The sequence below is a fragment of the Carettochelys insculpta genome, chromosome 1, assembly GCF_033958435.1.
Source record: "Carettochelys insculpta isolate YL-2023 chromosome 1, ASM3395843v1, whole genome shotgun sequence".
In the NCBI taxonomy this organism is placed as follows: Eukaryota; Metazoa; Chordata; order Testudines; family Carettochelyidae; genus Carettochelys; species Carettochelys insculpta.
The window spans coordinates 65,216,875-65,237,140 of NC_134137.1; the positions used below are offsets into that span (position 1 = coordinate 65,216,875).

Below are 20,266 nucleotides of genomic sequence, written 5' to 3' on the forward strand. Positions count from 1 at the left end.
GGAAAGACAGAACAGCAAGCGTAAGTACTATTATTGATTGTACTGCAAATCTTTCAAGTATTCACAACCAGAAGTGGTAGTTTTGCTGCTGTCTGCCCGCCCATGTGCTTTGTAGGAAGGCAATTTTTGCTTCCTAGCAAACATGAACACCAGACTATTTTGTGCAAGCCCTGTAAGGCAGGGGTCAACACCCCCAGCATGGGTGCCAAAAGTGGCACATGAGCCTATTTTCATCAGCACATGAGGGTGGGAGCTCAGCCACACCCACCTTCCCCATGCAGCTGGGAGCTTGCTCAAGGCCATGCTGCCAGTGGATTAACAAAAGACCAGCTAATGCTGACAATCACCACCTAAATGGTAAAGCTTAATTTATTAATGAAGCTGTTGTAAGTAGGACTACTAGTGACTTTAAAAAGTACCACCAGCACTCCGACCGTACATAGAGGTCATAAGGTCAAATTTCAGCACTGCCTGGCAAAGGTTGCTGACCCCTGCTGTAAAGTAATATGCTTAAGTAAAACAAAGAGCTAAATGTTTATTGTATAATGTGGAAGTATAAGAGTTACATTGTAAAAATCACACTATGATACAATGTTGCTTCTGAGTTCAAGAAGGGGAAGTTATGTTGATGCTGTGTGTAGGAATGTAGGGTGGGTTTGGATGGAGCCAGGTGTGCCTCGGAAAGCAGGAACCAGAGCAATAGGTGCTGGATGGTAATTAATTAAGGTAACCAGAGACTAATTGACAGGAGACTGCTGAAGGTGATATTCAGGGGCTATGTGGAGTGGGTGCGTGTCTGGTTTTTTTCTTTGTTTATTAGCTTGCCTTCTTTTGTCTGTATAAATTGAGAGACCTGAGCCCTAGGTGGGGGCTCACCTTTTTCTGAACGTATTAGCAGAGCAGCTTTGCTAATAAACAGAGTGGTCTGACAAATTGAGAGTCTCGAGTCTAACTTTGACAATAACTAGAAGATATTGTTATTTGGCAAAAAATGAGTTATGTTTTTAAAAACAAAAGTGAACAATCCAAATGCAATAAACTGTTATATGCACACATGCTAAATTTCATTTCAAGAACAAGATGTTAATCTATGTACTTAAAAATCCTAGGTACACTTAATGACTTAATAAAGCTGATCAAACCTGAAGTTGAACACAAAAATGGCCTACCTCAAATAACTAATCAGCAGTTGTGACACACATTGAATTTTGGAGGGTGTACATGAGCTAGAAGAAAAAATTAAAGTAGCAGACCAAGCAAATTATCCATGTCTTCTGCTGTCATGCTGCCGTTTGCAAAGAAGCTGACATCAGAACGCAGAGTTCATTTTTAGCTACAAATTGAAATGTCAGTCAGTCAACACACTCAGAATTTTTAAAGAGGTCAGCAACTTGTTGAGGGAGCAGTAATTAAATTTCGCTGGTACTGAGCATGCTCTTGTTTGGTCCAGACTGCCAGACATTTAATATATTTGTGAGAAATGTACCTTCTTTTCTATTTTTTTTCTTTTAATGTACACTACTTTTTTGTTCCAGTAGCTTTTCCTTATGATTTTAATTATATTCTTTTTCAGAGAATTTTGATAAAACCATCATTTTTTTCTCCATTGATGAACAACGTTCCTTCTAATTTTTTTCCATCCATGTATGGAATAAATTTTGTTATGTGCACTGAGGTATGAGCAGATGTATACCACCGGCAGAATGGGCTGGGAGACATCTCTCCTGGGTGGCCACCCAAGAGCTCAGTTTATAGGGAACACTCAAACTCTACTGCTACTGATAATCTATCAAAACAAAAAGCAGATAGATAAACTATTCATTAGTGATACCTCAAGATGTTCTATTTCTGATTACTGTACACTTCTGAACTCTTCTCCTGCCTACACCTTTTGTTATAGAAGTTAACTGATATTTAAGTCACTCTCTGCAGTTCTACAGAAACTTGTCAGTGCATTTTGATGTGTTTTCATAATTCAAAAGGTCATATTTTGCCAACAGTGTTTGAGAGTTGACAATTTTCATCTGCATGCTTGTAGCTTTTGTACCCAGAGAGATTTAATTGTACGGGCTTCACACCCCACACAGTAGCCTTTTCTCCAATTCTTGTCCCTTTTATTATTATTAAATTCCAACTTGAAAAGTTTATCTCCTCTAAAGCAAAGTAGTAAACAAAAATGTGAAGGAAAGAAGTTTTATAAAAATCAATCTCATAACCTGTGCACTCATAGGCTACAGTTACACTAGTGAGCTTTGCTGATAAAACCCTGGTTTTGTCAACAAAACTGGTGGCGCATCCACACACAAAATGCATTTTGGCAACAGTTTGTTGACAAAACTCAGCACTTTTGCCAGCAGTGTTCTGCCTCTCAGCAATGAGGCATAACACTGCTGTTGACAGATTTTGCTGACAAAAAAGCTGTGTGTACACTCAGAGGGGCCTTCTCTTGACAAACAGGGTGTCCAGAACAATGGGCAGCCCTGTCAGTTCTCCTGTGTGCCTGTTTTGTTGAGAGAGCAGCTGGGCAGTCCAGCCACTCTGTCAACAGACCAGAGCACTCTTCTGATTGGCTTTTGTGTGTGGCTGCACTCTGTCAACAAAAGTTTTATTGGGAAATCCCTTCCAACAGTGACTTCTGTCAACAGAGCGCTGTAGGGTAACCGTAGCCATAATCTTTGCACTTAAATCAAAACAAGTAACAGTATTAGGTATGTTCTGTAAAATGTGGGCTCTTGGAAAAAGCAAAGGAAGTTAGACAAAATGTTTAGATGTTGCTGCTGTTCTCTCTAGGAAAACTGGACAAAAGATTAACAGGTTCTTCAGAAGCTGGGATTGCTAAATCTGCTAAATATCAAACTGAGTTCCTCCCTGAGAGAATTTTTGGCTCCACTGAATGCTCAAAGAGAAGAAATTTCTAACGAAGCCAGAAGTTCAAATCCAGGCAGGGAAAGCCTGACACAAACTTCCCACTGGAAAAACTGCGCTATACTAGCTCTTCAGCTTTCCATGGTGCTAGTCTCAGGAGAAAAACTGCTTTCATTGTTTGATTTTTTCTGTGTTTCTTGCTCCTGTTGGCATTCTCTGTGACAAGACAGACAAATGATATTCCAGGGCAAGTAAGTATTTGCAGGCAACACATCAGAACATAAAATGCCAACAAATTCAAAGTTAAGACAGTATTTCACTAAAGCTGTCAGTTTCATTTTTGCCTCCAGCTGTGACCTTCTGGCAGGAACCTGATACGATCAATTACTGAGAGACAGTTCACAAAAAATGAGAATTTGGTCAGCTCACGAAACGGGATTAAAACAGTTCTAAAGCAGATAAAAACTATATTACAGATAAGACTATATTTAAATTTCCCAGATTAAATTAATGCCCTTCAATAAAGATTCAGCATAGCTCAAACTCCATTCTGCGTCAATTGCTAAAACCACTACAGGACACACACACTGCGAAGCGCACACAAAGTACCTGCAATAGTAAGCCTGCAGAAATTACAGGAAATCAGTGTATAAAAATTACACACGGTCACCCACATACAATAATGAAAAGATTGAGACCATTTAGTTTAGTGAGAAGATAAACAATAGGACATAATAGAGGTACACAAAATTAATTAATGATATACAGAAAGTAAATCAAGATCACGTGTTTATTACCCTCTCTCATAATGCAAGACTAAGGGTATTTAATTAAACTGAAAGATAAGTTTAGAACTGATAAATCATTTTTTATTGAATAATACATTATTAACCAGCAGACCCCTCTCAAATGTACATGCACACGCGCATGCACACGCACACACACACACACACACACACACACAATCACTCCCAGAATTAGAATTTCTGCATACAAAGTAAAATTTGCAAAAGCTCCTGAGTGGCTTTCAGTTACACAGACTCCTTTATACCACTAGCAAAAATATTATCTGCTACTTTTCCTACCAACAGTCTTCTAGTTAAAGGATTCTCTGCAAGGAAAATGCAAAAGAGGAAGACCTTGGTCAATGTGGAGAAAATCTACTGAGATTGGACAACAACTGAGGTATTTCTGAAGCCAGCTAGAAGTTTTGTCCTGAGACAGAGTGAAGTGGAGGAGACTTGTAGATGACATATGATCCACTCGGCGTTCAATGGTTTAAGTCAAGTGAAGCCTTTACTACTTCTAAAACCTGAAGGCTCATTTCAACATTAGTTTGGAAGAAAATTCTTGGTAGTACTAAAATGATCCACATTTTTATTGTCTGTGTTCTGTGATCACCTGCAGAAGTAACTTACGATGATCAGAAAGTTACACTCTATTTAATTAAAATGGTCCAATGGAATTATCAGACTGTTATTGTAAGGCTGCATTTCAGCAGGAAGGGCACATCTGAACAAACCTAAGTTCAAAGCTGACTGTGAAGAGTTACAAAAGGTTCTCTCAAAGGTTCTGAGTGACTTGGCATCTGAAAAAGCAGACGAAATTCAATAATGATAAAAGCAAAGTACTAGACAATAGAAAACACAATTCCAACTATACATACAAAATGATGGGGTCTAAATTAGATGTTAAGAAAGAGATTTCAGCATCATCCTGGACAGTCCTCTGAAAACATCAGCTCAGTGTACAGCGGCAATCAAAAACTAACAATGTCATTAGGGAAAGAAGAGAGGCAAGACAGAAAAAATAATGCTACAATATAAATCCATGGCACACCCACACTTCAAACATTGAATGCAGCTATGGTTGTCCCATCCCAAAAAAGGTACATTAGAATTAGAAAAAGGACAGAGGACAACAAGAATGATTATGGAAACCACTCCACAGCCCAATGAGAAAAAAGGAAAAAAAAGACTGGGACCCATCTTAGGCTATGTCAACATGAGAGTATAAAAGTCAATTTTAAGGCACTCAGATTGATTTTACAGTGTGACTGTCTTCACTGCAAATACCGTTAGGTCAATTTTAAGGAGTGCTAAGAATGACATTCTTGTGTCGACCATCTGATGCAGCGTAACGCCAAATTCAGATTTAAAAGGTGGGAATAATGCTTATGGGAAAACAGTATTTCTTTAAATCAAATTTATTGGCCTGCAGAGGTATCCCAAAATGCCCAGAATGTGTACATTCTGTTTCCTTTCACCTCCTGTGCTTTCCAGGTGTGCAGGAAGTAGAAAACAGGAAGCCCAGCATTTTGAATTCATCTCCTTATGATCAGCGTGGCAATCACATCTAGCCGCTTTAGAGAGGCCCAGCATGGAGCCATCAGGAGAGCCGGGATCTCATTTCAGCTGCCAGGCTAGTCCCCGCCCCACCACACCACACAGCGGCTTGGGTGTGGGGACCAGACAGCAGCACAGCAGATAGTGGCATGTCCTGCCTTGCGTGGGGTGAAGGAAGCTCACTGCTAGCTGCCAGGCAGCAGGGGGCCTAGGGCTGCCCCCAGCACCATGCAGCTGGTGGGCAGGCCCCTGGCCCACCATACCCCATGGCAGCTGGGATGTGGGGGTCGTGACTGTAGACAGCAGCATAGCCTCCCCTGCACAGAGTGAAGGCTTCCTCCCTGCACAGGATTTAGCAAGAGAGGCAGAGAAACTTCTTCTCTGTGCTTCACATTTTTACAGGGCAGCCTTCCCCCAGGCACCATGCGGCTAGCGGGTGAGCCCCCAGCCCCACCACACCACTTGGCTAGCCCCCAGCCCTACCACACCATGGGCTGGCAGCGCAGCGGAGACCATGCTTCCAGACAGCAGCATGTCCTGGCCTGTGCAGGGTGAAGGCTTCTGCATTTCACATTTTCCAGGAGCTCAACAAGCGCCAGGAGGTCAGCTCCTGCTACAGCAAATATTTTCAGGGGCTGGCTGTCCCCTGTGAGGCAGCACACACTGGGAGAATGGCTAATAAGAAAACAGATGACTGCATCATGTCAACAGGAGCCTCAGTTGACCCCTGAGTTCAGTTGGGGGGGGGGGGGCTGGGCCCCTGCTGCACCTACTTTTGGGGCTGCCCCCACCCCGCCTAGACACACAAGTGATAGAGCAATGTCAGCAGACTACAGAGGGGCTGGACCCACAGAGGGGGGCATGAATTTTTTGGGCTGCCCCTCCTCCACACCTAATAAGAAATCAGGTGACTACATCATGTCAACAGGAGTCTCAGCTGATCCATGAGTTCAGTTGGGGGGCTGGCCTATGAAATACCTATTTTTGAGGCTGGACCCCCTGCCTAGGCACACTGGGCCCCCAGGCCCTGCTCCAGTACTCTTCCTTCCCAGAGCTTGCAGCTCGGGGGACCCATAGTCTCAGCAGTGGCCTGTTTGCTGTATTTTCACCAGGGGGAAACTAGCTGAGGTACATGTTGTCATGGCAGAATCAGCTGGGATCTCCCAGAACACATACACTGTAGTATGTGAGATTGACAATTCCCTGAGGTGCTGCCTCATGAAAGGTGCTCCTTGACTGGAGGATAACTAGTTGAGGTACCTGTTGACATGGCAGAGTCAGCTGGGTGCTCCCACAGCTCTTTTGAGTGTTTTACCTGGTGATTCCCTCCCGACTTTTCTGCATGTGATCTGGTTTTAATCCACTGTTGTCCCCCACAACATTGTACTATGTGGGACTGAAAGTTCCTTGATGTGCTGCCTCATAAAAGGAGTTCCTTGACAGGGGGACAATTAGTTGAGGAACCTGTTGACATGGCACAATCAGCTGAGTGCTCCCAGAGCACATTTGCAAAGGGTGCTTCAGCTTCTGAACACCACCACCTGTTTGGCTTTCTTTCCCTTGGGATTCCCTACTTTCCTTCTTTGTGAATAATATTGTCTTTTCCTGTTCACATGGATCCAGATCCTTCCACTGTTTGGTATTCATTTACCTTCTAAAGTACACCTGTTTAATTTTCTTTCCCCTGGGACTTCCTACTTTTCCTTCTTTCCTTCTGAAAAATGGCTGTTTGCTTGCAACGGAAGGGGAATGAGGGCAATGTAGTGTGGGAAGATGACAATGGGTGTTCTCAGAACACACTTGGTTAAAAGGTCCACAATGCAGACAACTCAATTTCTCCCATCGGGGAAAGAGACTTCTGAAAAATGGCCATCTGTTTTCAACAGGAGGGGAATGAAGGCAATGCAGCCTGGGAAGATGTCATCACATACCCACAACCACTGTGGGACAATTTTTCTCCATAATGCACCTGCAAAACACCCCAGAATGCCATGGGGCTGAGGGAATTGTGGGAGAAGTTCCCACAATACAATGCTCCAACAATCAAACTTTGGCTATTTAGTGGGGACGCACTAAGCTTACTTTGTGGGCAGGTGTGGACACTCAACTTCGACTTTATAAAATCCTGTGTTACAAAGTCGACTTTAATAAATTTCACTTTATTTTTGTAGTGTAGACATAGCCTTAGAAAAGCGACAACCAAGAGACAATATAAGAGACGTCTATAAAATCATGAATGTTGTGGAGAATGTAAACAAAGAAGTGTTATTTACTCCTTCACATAATACAAGAACTTGGGGTCACCCATTAAGATTGATAGGCAGCGGATTTAAAACAAATGTAAGAGAGTACGTCTTCACACAACACACAGTTGATCTGCGAAACTTGTTGCCAGGGAATTCTCAAGGTGCATTGTATAACTGAACTCAAAACCAAATTAGATAAGTTCAGATAGCACAGGTCCACTAATGGCTGTTAACAAAGATAGTCTGGGATACAACCCCATGCTACAGGCGTCCCTAAATCTTTGACCGCGAGAAGCTTGGACTGGACAGTGGGATGAGTCACTGAATAAATGGTGTGTTCTATTCATTCCCTCTGAAGCATCTGGCACTAGCCAGTGTCCCTGAATTCTGGGATATTTGACCCCTACGGTCATTCTTGTGCTCTCAAATGTGCTAACCACATAATGAAACTGTATAGTACAAGGTTTTATTGAACTCATTTTGAGCCATCTGCAACACCATTTAATATGATTGTCTTACCCAGGCCAAGGAAAACCTTTAAACCACATCCTCGTGTGCTCCTTTTTATTTGATCTTTTACAGTTTAATATACACGTAGATGTACAAGTTTTATACATTCATATACAGACTCTATTGCAGAGGTTTTTGAAATATGAGATATGCCTCCCTAGAAGCTCACAGAGGAACGTTCAGCTGGGGAGGGAAGTGACGCGCATGGGGGGTGCTTAGGCTTTAGCCCTGCACAGCAGGTTTCAGGGAAGGAGCATTATCTCTAGCCCTTGACTCACTTCTTCTTGTCTGGGTTGGAGTGGGGAAGGGGAAAGCAGCCAAAAATTGTAAACAAGGAACTCAGCTCAAAAAGTCTGAAAACCCTCTCTCTATATACTCTGTTATGCTTAATTCCAATTTTATACCCTAAACAAAACCACACAAATAAAACAGTTCTATTTTTTTCAGAAAGTAATCCGGTTCTTTCCAGGAAAAGACACAAAATGTCAAAACAAGACATTTCAGACTCACAGAGAATAGAAATACACCTACCTTTTCAGTTTCATATAATTTTCACTAGCTGCAGGCCTGCATTCGGCGCGTTGAACCACTATTCCTTCCAGCGAGAGTTTGTCTTGAATAAAAAGAAACATTTTATTATAAAACACAGAAGTGGACATTATCTTTTCAACTACTGTCTTCCTATTTATGCTCAGAGTTTAGAAAATAAAATATAAGTTCCTTTGTCTGGTTCCATACGGATGCTTAGAGGGCGGAAGACAGACACACTTGATATCTATGCCTTGTCTGTAATGGAACTTGTGTTCCATCCCAAGCTCTGCCATGGGTATGTGATACTGTGAGAGTCACTGATGCCAAATTTGTCACAAATGGCCAAGACCAGCTCCAGGTGCACTGAATCTCTCCAAAATTAGTACCAGAGGCTATGTCTATGCTGCAAATAAAAACCTGCAGCGGACGCCTGCCCACTGACTCAGGCTCCTGGGACTCAGGCTAAGGGGCTGTTTAACTGTGGTGCAGACCTTTAAGCTCAGACTGCAGCCTTATAGAATGGGCATAATACTTCTCTACCTAAAGGGGTGCTGTGAAGACACACATTAAATATTTATAGGACACTATGATACGATGCCAATGAACAAACACAGAAAAGCTAATGGGACAAATTTAAAAATTTTGTAGAAAGTGGAGCATTTGGATGGATGCAGTAAATAAGGCATACGGGTGCATAGAGAATTGTGAACAGTAACAGAGAGATAATCGTGTTAGTCTGTATCTTCACAAAACAAAAACAAAAAAACCAATCCTGTAGCACTTTAAAGACTAACAAAATAATTTATTAGGTGATGAGCTTTCATGGGACAGACCCACCTCTTTAGATCTCCTTCAGAAGTGCATGTGCTGTATGTATTGTGACAAAGTGCTGAGGGATTCTCTGTGGGTCCTGTGCCTCAGAGGCTCGCTGTTTCCCTTTCTGCTCTGCCTCCTGATTTCCAAGGAGCAGGGCACAGCCTATTGAGCCCTTCTCATCATCAGCACAGTCATAAATGGGGGGAGGTCTCTCCTGGATGTTGGGTCTCCTCCTGCCCCTTCTGAACTTGCCCCTGAGGGTGTGGGGCAGTCTGGGGGGAACCAGATCCCCTCCCACTCTATTTGGGTTCTGGCCCAGGGACCCTAGGTAGTTGCTGCTGGAGGGGCTGTCTCCCTCAGCCCAAAGTGCACCAGCCTCCTCTGTGGGCCACTTCCCCAGATGCCTTCCTCAGTACCTTCTACTGGCTGCTGTCCTTCCTCCTTGCTGGCTCTCCTCTGCAGTTCTTCCCTCCTTCCTGCTCTGTCCCCTTTCTCCTACCCACTGCTTACCTGAGGAGAAGCGTTATAAAAAAGTTCCATAGGCCTTAATTGGCTGCAGGTGCTTGATTAGCCCCAGGTGCTGGATTAATCTGCTGCTGCAGCCTGATCCTTGACAAGCCTCAGTCCCAAGAAAACATAAAGGCACCGACTGAACTGCCCACATACTTGCCCTCACTAAGGTATCACAGTACGCTGCAAGCTGTGATCCCCCACAGTGTTTAAAGATCTCAAGAAATGGGTCTGTCCCATGAAAGCTCATCACCTAATAAATTATTCTGTTAGTCTTTAAAATGCTACAGGACTGTTTTTTATTTAATATAGAATGGTGTGATATTCAGCCTTGCCTCAATGTCAGAACACAACAGAACTTCAGCTTTGATCTCACCATTTACTTCTGCTTTTAAACCTAACTTTAATACATATAAAAGCACACACACACTTCTATTTATGTTAAGATTTACTCCTGTCCTTTGTATTTCAGAATGTGAGCTCCTTCAGCTAGGGGTTCTCTTCATTTATGTTTCTTTTAAGAGTGCACAGAAGGATTAAATAATGTACAAGAAAGTGCAGAGATTTAACAACCTATGTGCCCGCATCTCAGGAACAATTCAGAAAACTTGGACATAGGACTGTTTAGAGTTTTCTGAACAAGAATTACTTAGATGGGAAGGGCTTGAGGGCTTCCAAGCCACACAATGCCAGAGGAGCTTCCAGCACAGGAGCAGTGCTGCCTGGACTATTAATGCTCCACAGTTCTCCAACATGCATGGAAAAAATTCATAGCATCAGCGAAGGAATTAACTGTGCAGGATCAGAACTTAGCAAACTGCCCAAAAAAATGATATTACACATCTCTTTAATTTGAACCCTGGGCCAAAGATGTTTCAGATACGGGTGTATTAACACACACATTTTGAAAACAAAGTTATCTCTTTCTATCTTCTAAAATAATGAAACAATCCCATTTTTAAAACAAATATAATACCAAGTTAATACTATCATTGGTTATGATAAACCTATAAAACCTTAGATTGTACTATAAGCATACCTTCCTAAGTTGTAAAGTGTAATGAACTCTATGATCCCTGGACAGTGGCTTGCAGCACACAAGGCACTTTGTGCTTTGATAGCAACAAGCTCTTTTCCAGAGCAATAGCAGTGACTGACAAAGCAAAGCAATGGCACTGTCCAACTCCGGGAAATGAGAGATAACCCTAAAAATCCAAGAGAAGTACTGCAAATAAAGCAAGCACAGATGATCATGCCTAAAACATACACTAAATACTACCTTCTCCTAACTAAGCTCTTATCACTCCAATCTTCCCCATTGCATGTAGACAGCACAACACAGGCACATATACTCTGTTTAGAGAGCCCGTCCAACAGCCAAGAGTAAAACAATTTGACAACAGAATTTTACTTCTACTCTATGTCGTAACTCTGATATATGAAACCAAAGTCATGCCATTACTTTCAAAGGCCCTTCTAAAGGAAAGGGATCCCCCTAGTTTCAATAGCCTGAAGAATCAATAACTTGCCTTTGCTTTAGGGTACTATATTGCCGCACTCTCATTCAGATGGCATTTTCATCGAAGATCACAAAAAATGCTTAGAGGGATTCTGAGTGATATAGGTCTCTCTCTCTCTCTCTCTCTCCCTCCCCCCCACCCCCAATACACTACATCTGTTGTTTATTTCAGTGCCTGGCTGGCTGAATTATTCATTACTGAAACCTAAAAATCTAACTCTGGTCAGCCCAATTACACTGCAGAGAACAATTAACTGACCCCAGGTACTTAACATGGTTATATTTATACCTTTTTTTGCTTTGTTTAATGAATGAATTAAATCCTTCAAAAGAACCAGAAAGTAGACTATGGCATTTCTGACAGTTCTTTATATGTAGAGCTAAAACTGTATGAAAACAAATTCTTTCACAGATTCACAGAGTTTAAAAGCCAGAAGGGACAATTAGATCACTTACTATCTAGTATATATCACAGACCATTAAAATTTCCCTGATTATCCTGTATGAAGTCCAATAACCTGTGTTTAGCTAAAGCATAACTTACAGAAAGACATATAGTTTTGATCTGAGGACATCAAGAAAAGGAGAAAACTCCACTTCCTTTGGCAGTTTGTTTCAATTGTTAACGACCCTCATTGTTATAAATCTGAGCCTATATTTTAATTTCAATTTGACTGGCTCCAGCTTCCAGCAACTGGTGGTTATTAGGCTCTTATCCACTACGTTAAAGAGGCCTTCATTACTCAGAATTTTCTCTCCCTAAAGGTACTTGTACACAGTAATCAAGTCACCTCTCAATCTCTTTAATAATCTAGACCTGTCATTCTCAAGCAGGGTACAAAAAGGTGTTCCAGGGAGTACTTTAACTCATCTAGGTATATGCCTAGTTTTATAACTGGCTATATAAAAAGCACTGGTGAAGTCAGTATAAACTAAAACTTCATACAATAGCTTTTTTTATACTGCTCTATATACTGTAAGCCAGCAATGGGCAACCGAGGCTAGTAAGAAGGGAGCACGAGTGGACTTCCTTAATCACAGTGGGCCACAAGATTCTCCTAACCAAAATGATCTTTCAGGATGGGGTAGTTTCACTAATTGCACTTGCACACCTAGAATTTATAGGGTGTGCCAATTGAACTATAGCAGAGCTTTGACTGAAGGCAGAGGAAGTATATTGCTCTTACTGTCAACATTGTGTGCAGTCAGCATGCACCTCACTTCACATGACTTTGCCTTACATGCATGTCACTGTAGTAATTCTTGTAGGCAAAAAATTACTTGGATGGAAACCAGTAGAATCTGGCAATCCTGCATGATGGCAACGGTAAACAAAATGGGCCACACGTTTCCCATCACTGCTATACACTGAAATTTAAGTACGCTATTTATATTTAAATTCATTTATTTTATAATTATATGGTAAAAATGAGAAACAATTTTCAATTACAGCATGCTGTGACACTTTTGTATTTTTAATCTGATTTTGTAGCAAGTAGTTTTTAAGTGAGGAGAAACTTGCAATACAGAAGGCAAGTCTGATTCCTTAAAGGAGTCCAGCAACTTTGAAAGATTGAGAGCTAGGAGCTAAACAGGTTGAGCTCTGCTAGTTCTCATCATAAGGCTAAAGGTTTTCAACTTCATTGTACTGTGACACCCGCTCCCACACACACACACACACTTCTCACACCAAAAAATTACTCCAAGACCACATGGTGGGGGGGACGGGGACTAAAGCCTGTTCTCATCTAAGCCCCACATGCCAAAGGATGCATGGCCAAAACTGAATCCCAAGCCCTGCCACCCTGCGGTGCAGGGAAAGGAAGAGAGGGCCCAACCCAAACCCGATGGGCTTCAGAAAGCTGTGGGGGAAGGGAGGCTGAAACCAGAGTCTGGCTTCAGCCCTGGGCAGTGGTGCTCTCTTTTAGGCTTCAACTCTGGGACTCAGCAAATCTAACACAAGCCATGATGACCTCATTAAAATGGGGCCACAACCTACTTTGTTATCCATATCCACAATTTGAGACCTACTGTCCTAAGGCATTTTGATGTCTTTTCTTTCCACTCTCTCCAATTTTTCAACATCCTTTTTAAAGTGTGGACCAGAAAGGGATGTAGTATTCCAGTATCAGTATACCTCCAGTATCAGAGGTACATATAGAGGTAAAATCACCTTCTGACTCTTACTCACTGCCCCCGTTCATACACTGTAGGATTGCAATAGCCTATTTCTTCCCCACAGCACTGCACTGGGAGCTCATATTGAGTTTTCCTGTCCACTCTGACCCCTACATGCTTTTCAGAGTCATTGCTTTCCCAGGTACAGTCCCTATGCTGTGTAGATCTGGCCAGCATTCCTTGTTCCTAGATATATCATTTTTTGCATTTAGGTGTACTAAAATGCATTTTCTTTGAATGGTCCCAGTTTTTCCTAACCTTCTAAGATTTATTAAGAATTAATCTTAGTGAGCCAGAGATCTCCTCAGCCAACTCTTTTGGGACTCCTGGTCCGAGTTATACAGGCCAGTGGACTTTAAAATGTTTATATCCAGCAGATTTTGTCTAACATCCTTCTCCATTACTAATGGACTAGATTTGTATCTCACAGCTCAGCACAACTCAAGAAAGATCAGGTTGTATTTGGCTTTATCCAGAACAGACTAATAGAATTTAAAGTTGAACCTCTCTAGTCCAGCACCCTCAGGACCTGAGTGCTGCAGAATGAGAGAATTTACCAAACCATGGGAAGTTAATATTGTCTAAGAGCATTACCAACACTTGCACTGTTTACTGGGCTCTCAGAAAACATTTAGGGGTAAATTAGAGCTAAATAACAGCACAGAACACAGAGAACAAGGACTGATGATTATAAACAAACTTTATGGGACCATGGAAAACTTAGCCCCACCCAAGAATAGTGGACATTTGGCTAACTAAATTCACGCCAGACCACGGATCTGGATGGAGAAGAGTGTGCCAGACTAGAGAGGTTCAACGCATACTCAACTTTCAATTTATGAACAGAACATTTTAGGTCCCAGAAAAAGCCTCTTTTAAAATGCTTACACAGTACCATAATGATACCACTTTACTGCCTCTATGTCACAGCCATGGTAAAGCCCAGGCTGCTATGACTGGACCCCGACTAAACAGATTTATGTGTTTTTAAACTTCCATTGGTTTGGGTAGACTCTTGCTCTTTAACATTTGCCACCTCATCCCTCCCCTCCACCAGTGCATATACTGATTGCCATATTGGCGCCATTCCAGGGGGCGCTGCACCAACCCTATGGCTACTGGCTAGGGCAAAGCGCTTCCAGCAACTGGGTGTGCACCAGTGCACACCCAGCTTGGAAAGGACATGAGCAATCACTCGAAGAATAGGCATTTATTTCAAACTTCACTGCTGTTTGGCCAGCACAGAGTTCAAAATAAGTTACCTCAAAATAACTTACACAATTTGTGCAATGCAAATTGCATAAGTTATTTCAAGATAAGGCTACAGTATAGCCGTAGCCTTAGTGTATTAACCTTAGCTGGCATATTTTGTTTTATTTTAGTTTAGTAACGTATTTTGATCTGTCATCACATGTAACCACTTGAGTCCTACTTTTTATACTTAATAAAGTCACTTCTCTTTATTCTCAAACCTTGTCTTCTAGTGAAAGCCATCAGTGGTGCTTAATGAACATGGTGTAAATAATTGTTAAGGCAGGCTCGGCAAAATAACAGCTGTGTATTTCTCTCTTTCATTGATGAATGGAGTGAACTTTATGAGCCTTCTGTGTAAATCTTTTATACAGAGTAGAATTTATTTTGGTTTCGGTCCCATTAGGGGGTGTGCTTCTGGGTGCTGTCAAGTTGCTGCAACTGAGCTTTCCCAGGGCTGAGCTGTTCTCTGTGTCTCTGTCTTATTCTTCATGGGAGCTGTTACCCCAACTCTGTGCTTCTGCTGGGAGAGATCAGAGCTTTTGGCTTAGCATAACAGAATGGTGGGGCACCCCAGTGGACAGGCAGGTGGGCTCAGTGACATAATCAGCCCATCAGGTAAAAGTCTCCAGGGGATCTTTATGATCCAAGCCATCTCACCTTCCTCTTTGTTTGAAAGGAAAAAAAGGAGGAAAAAAAGCCTGAGCTATTTGGCCTGTAATATTTACAATCACTGGTACTTTAGATGAGCGGCTCCCAACCTTTTCAGTAACACAACACACTTAAATGAGATAAACAATACCACAGCATACCCACTTTTTTTCAGCTGAATGGATTGCTCATAAACATCACCTTTACTTACATTTACTATGGTTACATTCTCACTAGAGAGGTTTACGATACATATGGAGATGGAGAAATACCTCTCTCATAGAGCTAGGAGGAACCTTTAGAGATCAGCTAGTCCAGTCCCCTGTCTTCGCAGTAGGACCTATCACCATCCCTGACAGATTTCTTTTTTTAAATCTATTTGCCACAGATCCCTAAATGGCCCCCTCAACAACTGAACACACAACCCCAGGTTTAGCAGGCCCATGCTCAAACCGCTGAACTATCATAGTAGCGTATACAAATAAGGATCAAATGCATTAATGTTTCAAAGCCACCAGAGAATACACCATCTTTGACAGGAAGCACACACATTTTTAATTTGTTCGACTCAACTATCTCTAACTATTCATAGCCCTAAATCTGTTCCACATGCAACATTTAATTCAGGTGTCTGAAATTTGCCTTTTCACCTTATGAACTTCATATTTGTAACAATATTTTTAAAAGTATAATTTGTATTAAATAATTGAACCTATAAATAATTGAAATTCAGTGGAGCAGAGGAAAATCCAAAGTAGAGTAAATAGCAGTTTACCAGGTTAATGAGAAACCTTGGCCTGATGGTGTGCAAAAAAGTGGGCAAGGTGTGTGTAGTGGGGAGAGGGAGCTCTAGAGAGCAGGCTCCCCGCCTAGCCAGCCCATTGGAGCTGGGACACAACATTTAAACCACATCCAAGCTCCAACAGGCTCTCCCCCTCCTTCAGTCCCCCCCTTGCCACAGCAGGGATTGGAGGGCGAGTTCCCCACCAACACATTTGCGCCAGGGAGTGGCATTTTAGCTGCCTCCCAGCATGAACAGACTCCTGTGGGGTTCCATTTCACTTCAGGGTGGCTCTCCAAAGAGCCACCATGGGGGGAAACTGACCAACCCTGTGCCAGCTGGGACTCAGGCAGCCTTGATGCTTGAGTCCCAGCTGGTGCGAGGTCATCAATTTTTCCCCTGCAGTGGTTCTGCAAAGAGACTGGGAAAGAATAAATTGATGAAATTTCATGGCACACTTGGACAGTTCTCATGGCACATGGTTTAAAAAACCACTGCTTTAGCAGTCTAAACTCCTTAATGTGGTCTGCAGCAGGCTTACTACATTTATAAGATACACCTTTTCTTGTCCTGAAGGCATTATAGTGGAAAAGTCCCTCCACCACATTTAAGGCTCAGTGAACTTCCTATTTAATAGCTAAACTTCCAAAGGCTTTTCTACACAGGGAGTTATTTAGAGATATTACTCAATATACACATGAATGCTCAGATGGTCTTGAAAATGACACTATCTCAATAGAGTCCTTGGTAGGGTAAGTGATGCAAATGTAGGCCTTACCTACACCAACAAACTTACAGCTGTGCCAGTGTAAGATGGCTCATGCAGTTACTCTATGCTGATAGAAGAAAGTTCTCCTGCAGGCACACTTCTGTCACTTATGTCACTGGGGGGTATTTTTTCCACAGTGATATACAGTTTGCAGGCGTAAGTGGTAGTGTAGCCATGGCCTTAGGTGGTGTGTAGACTGTGGAGAACTATTGGCAAAAGACACACAAAATTGTGCAGTGCAATGTGTGTATCTTTTGCTGACAGCTCTGTCGGGAGAGGCTCTTCTGACTTTTGGCCCGTCCATACAGGGCCAAATGTTGGAAAACCACTCTCTGTTGAGACAGCCCTTCTTGCTTGTGAAATGAGGTGTACAGGGATGTTGACAGAATGCTCCTGACTGGCAGGATCTCTTTCAAGAGATCTGGAAACTGGACATGTACTCAGACATCGCCTGACAGTTGTTTGGTCAAAGGATTCCCAAGACACAACCACCATAAAAAAAGGAATTGATTAAAATTTTCTGGTTCTTCAAACCTTTATTTTTGCACACATATGGGGTTCCAATTATTGCATTCATCCACCTCAAGTTGGTATCTCCTGAGTGGGTTTTAACTCAACTAGTCCAACTCCAGCTGCCACTATGAAAAGCAATATTTAATAGTTAAGAGTTGAAGTGAGCTGTACAAAATGGCTAGAACCTGGGTGATGTGCTACAGACAATGAAAAGCACACAAACCATGAGAGAGGCTCATTCTCTTTGGAGAACAAGAGTGTACGCAGGAACACCTGTCAAAACAGCTTGTGTTACAGCCAACGAAACTAACAAGCTTAATTCCTCTCCCCAGCGTCTTCCTGAAAGTATCTGTAAACATTGCCGCACTTTGACATTCAGTTCCTTTTGGGGAAGGAGTTCCTTTGGGAAGTTTTGCCTTGTTTAAGAGCAGATATATCAAAGCGTTCTACAATCCACATGAACTACCATGAAATTTTCTCTGTCATATCAGGGCCAAGTCTAGCTAGTGGGGCACATTTGGTCAAGGAGTTCCTTAGATATACCTCTCCCAATGAGACCCTGATTTTAATAACCTAAGTGCACTAAAATGCATGTGGGCATAGTGAGATCATTATTTCTTTTATCACCAAAGTACTGAGGAGCCCTAGTTAAGAAGTAGGACATTGGAACAGTTCAAACTGAACAAGACAGTTTCTACCCCAGAGCACTTACAAACTTGTCTTGAACACTGCCGTGCCACAGTAGGTTTTGTGTACTTTGGGAGAGGGGGAATAGCAGCAGCAGTGGGGACAAATGCTGCAGTTCACATTTCTCAGAACTGGAAGTCAGGCTGTGGTCACCTCTGTGAAGTGTTCTCATTCAGCGGCGAGCATCCTACTCAGGTGTATGGGCCACTTCATTGTGATGTTCCTGAGCTGCAGAGGATTGTGTACAGAGCCTTCCCCTAGCAGCCTCTGGAGCAGCTATGGAGTCTGCAACTCCCCTCCTGCTTGCTGCTTTCAGCTTGCATGTGGTACCTTAACAACCTATGGTTACCACCTTTTCTCCTCCACATGGTCATTCAGCCCGAGGAGTACAGAGGGGTCAGAAGGAGAGCTAAACAAGTAGCTGAAAAACAGCAACGTGTTCTCAGGAGAACCATTCACTGAGCCCTCAATCACGCCTGCCCCTCTGTTACCACTTCTTCAAAAAATACTGCCCCAGAAAAATGTTGGTTAACCTCAGTGACCTGTGCCCTTAGAATATGAAATGAACTTATACCCAGATCTCTGAAAATCAGGAAGCTCATTGTGTTAAGATAACGTCTCCTGAACCACACAGTCTTAACCTTTTGGCGAGGTCTCAACAAGCGCCTGTGAGAGATCATATGAGACTGAACCTCTCCCATGCATTTGGCAGACTATGAAAAGTGTGGAGGAAACACTCACTGCTGATGTTCACTATGATCACATCTAGGGCAGGATTATTGAATGTGAGCTAGCTAGGCGTGAGCTGTACTCAGCTTATTCACATACCCTACACAAACCACCAAAGAATTGACAGAGATCAAGAGCTATTCAATCCTTGTCTGAGTTGTTCCTTCTTGGACTTCACTGTGGGTTAGTGGTGCACTGTGAGGCATGCCATCACAGTGCTGGAACTTTTCAGGTAAACAGAACAGCACAGAGGACTGAGAAGGTACATGTTACTGTAGCAAGACCTGTGCCAATACAGATTTGTACTGGGTACTAGAAATTTGTTAAATATTAGATTGGGCTGAAGCATGCTTATATTTAACAGGTAGACAGTTAAAAACAAACAAAAGGTAGTAGTTATTCATGGAGCACACAGTCAACCTGTAGAACTCCCTGCTAAAGGATGTTGTAAAGACCAGGACTTTTAACAAGGTTCAAAAAAGAGCTACATAAGTTCATGGTGGATAGGTCCATTAATACTTACTAGCCAGGATGAGTAGGAATGGGGTCCCTATCCTGTGTTTGTCAGAGGCTGGAAATGGGTGACAAGGAAGGGATCATTTGATGATTATCTGTTTTATTCACTTCCTTTGGGGCATCTGGCATTGGCTACTGTTGGAAGACAGGATACTGGGGGCTAGACAGACCTTTGGTCTGACCCTATGTCCTCTGTTTCTTGACATACCTGATGAAATCTCAGCTTCCACAGGTCATAATCAGTTATTCTAGTGTCTTAAAATCCTACAAGTATTTTAGCAACTCTTTCATACAACCTGTGATTTTCGTACCAAGAGGGCAGGCAGGGGGAGGGATAGCTCAGTGGGTTGAGCATTGGCCTGCTAAACCTGGGGTTGTGAGCTCAATCCTTGAAGAGGCCACTTAGAGATTGGGGCAAATAGATGTCAGGGATGGTACTTGGTCTGCCAAGAGGGCAGGGGATTGGACTAGATGACTTCCCAAGGTGGCTTCAAGTTTCAGGAGATGTGTGTCTCCAATTATCTTTATCTTTATGATCATATAGTTACAGCTCCTGAATATCACAGCCAGAAAATAAAATCCCTGATTCCTCTAGCTCAGTATTTCTCAACCACTTAATTACTCCTGTGGCCCGTGTGTTACCTGGGCCGCAGGCTGAGAACCACATTCTCTCTCTCTCTCTCTCACTCACACACACACACATACACACCCACCCCACTATGCCCAGCACCAAAACCCAGAGACCCCTTTAGAGAATCAGGCCAGAAGCAGCGCCTCAGTGGTAGGCCAAGTAGTGGGGACCTTGGACCGTGTTGGGTGCCAATCCTAATCTCAGACCTTGCTGAACGG

General features: G+C 42.6%; 1 protein-coding gene across 1 annotated transcript in view; it reads right to left on the reverse strand.

The window, feature by feature from the left end:
• The window catches only part of GTF2F2 (general transcription factor IIF subunit 2), a 140,312-nt gene that overhangs the window by 63,952 nt on the left and 56,094 nt on the right, over positions 1-20,266 (reverse strand). The window contains exon 6 of the mRNA XM_074982807.1: positions 8,498-8,579. Coding sequence (XP_074838908.1) covers positions 8,498-8,579 — 82 coding nt within the window. The remainder of the gene's footprint in view (positions 1-8,497; positions 8,580-20,266) is intronic.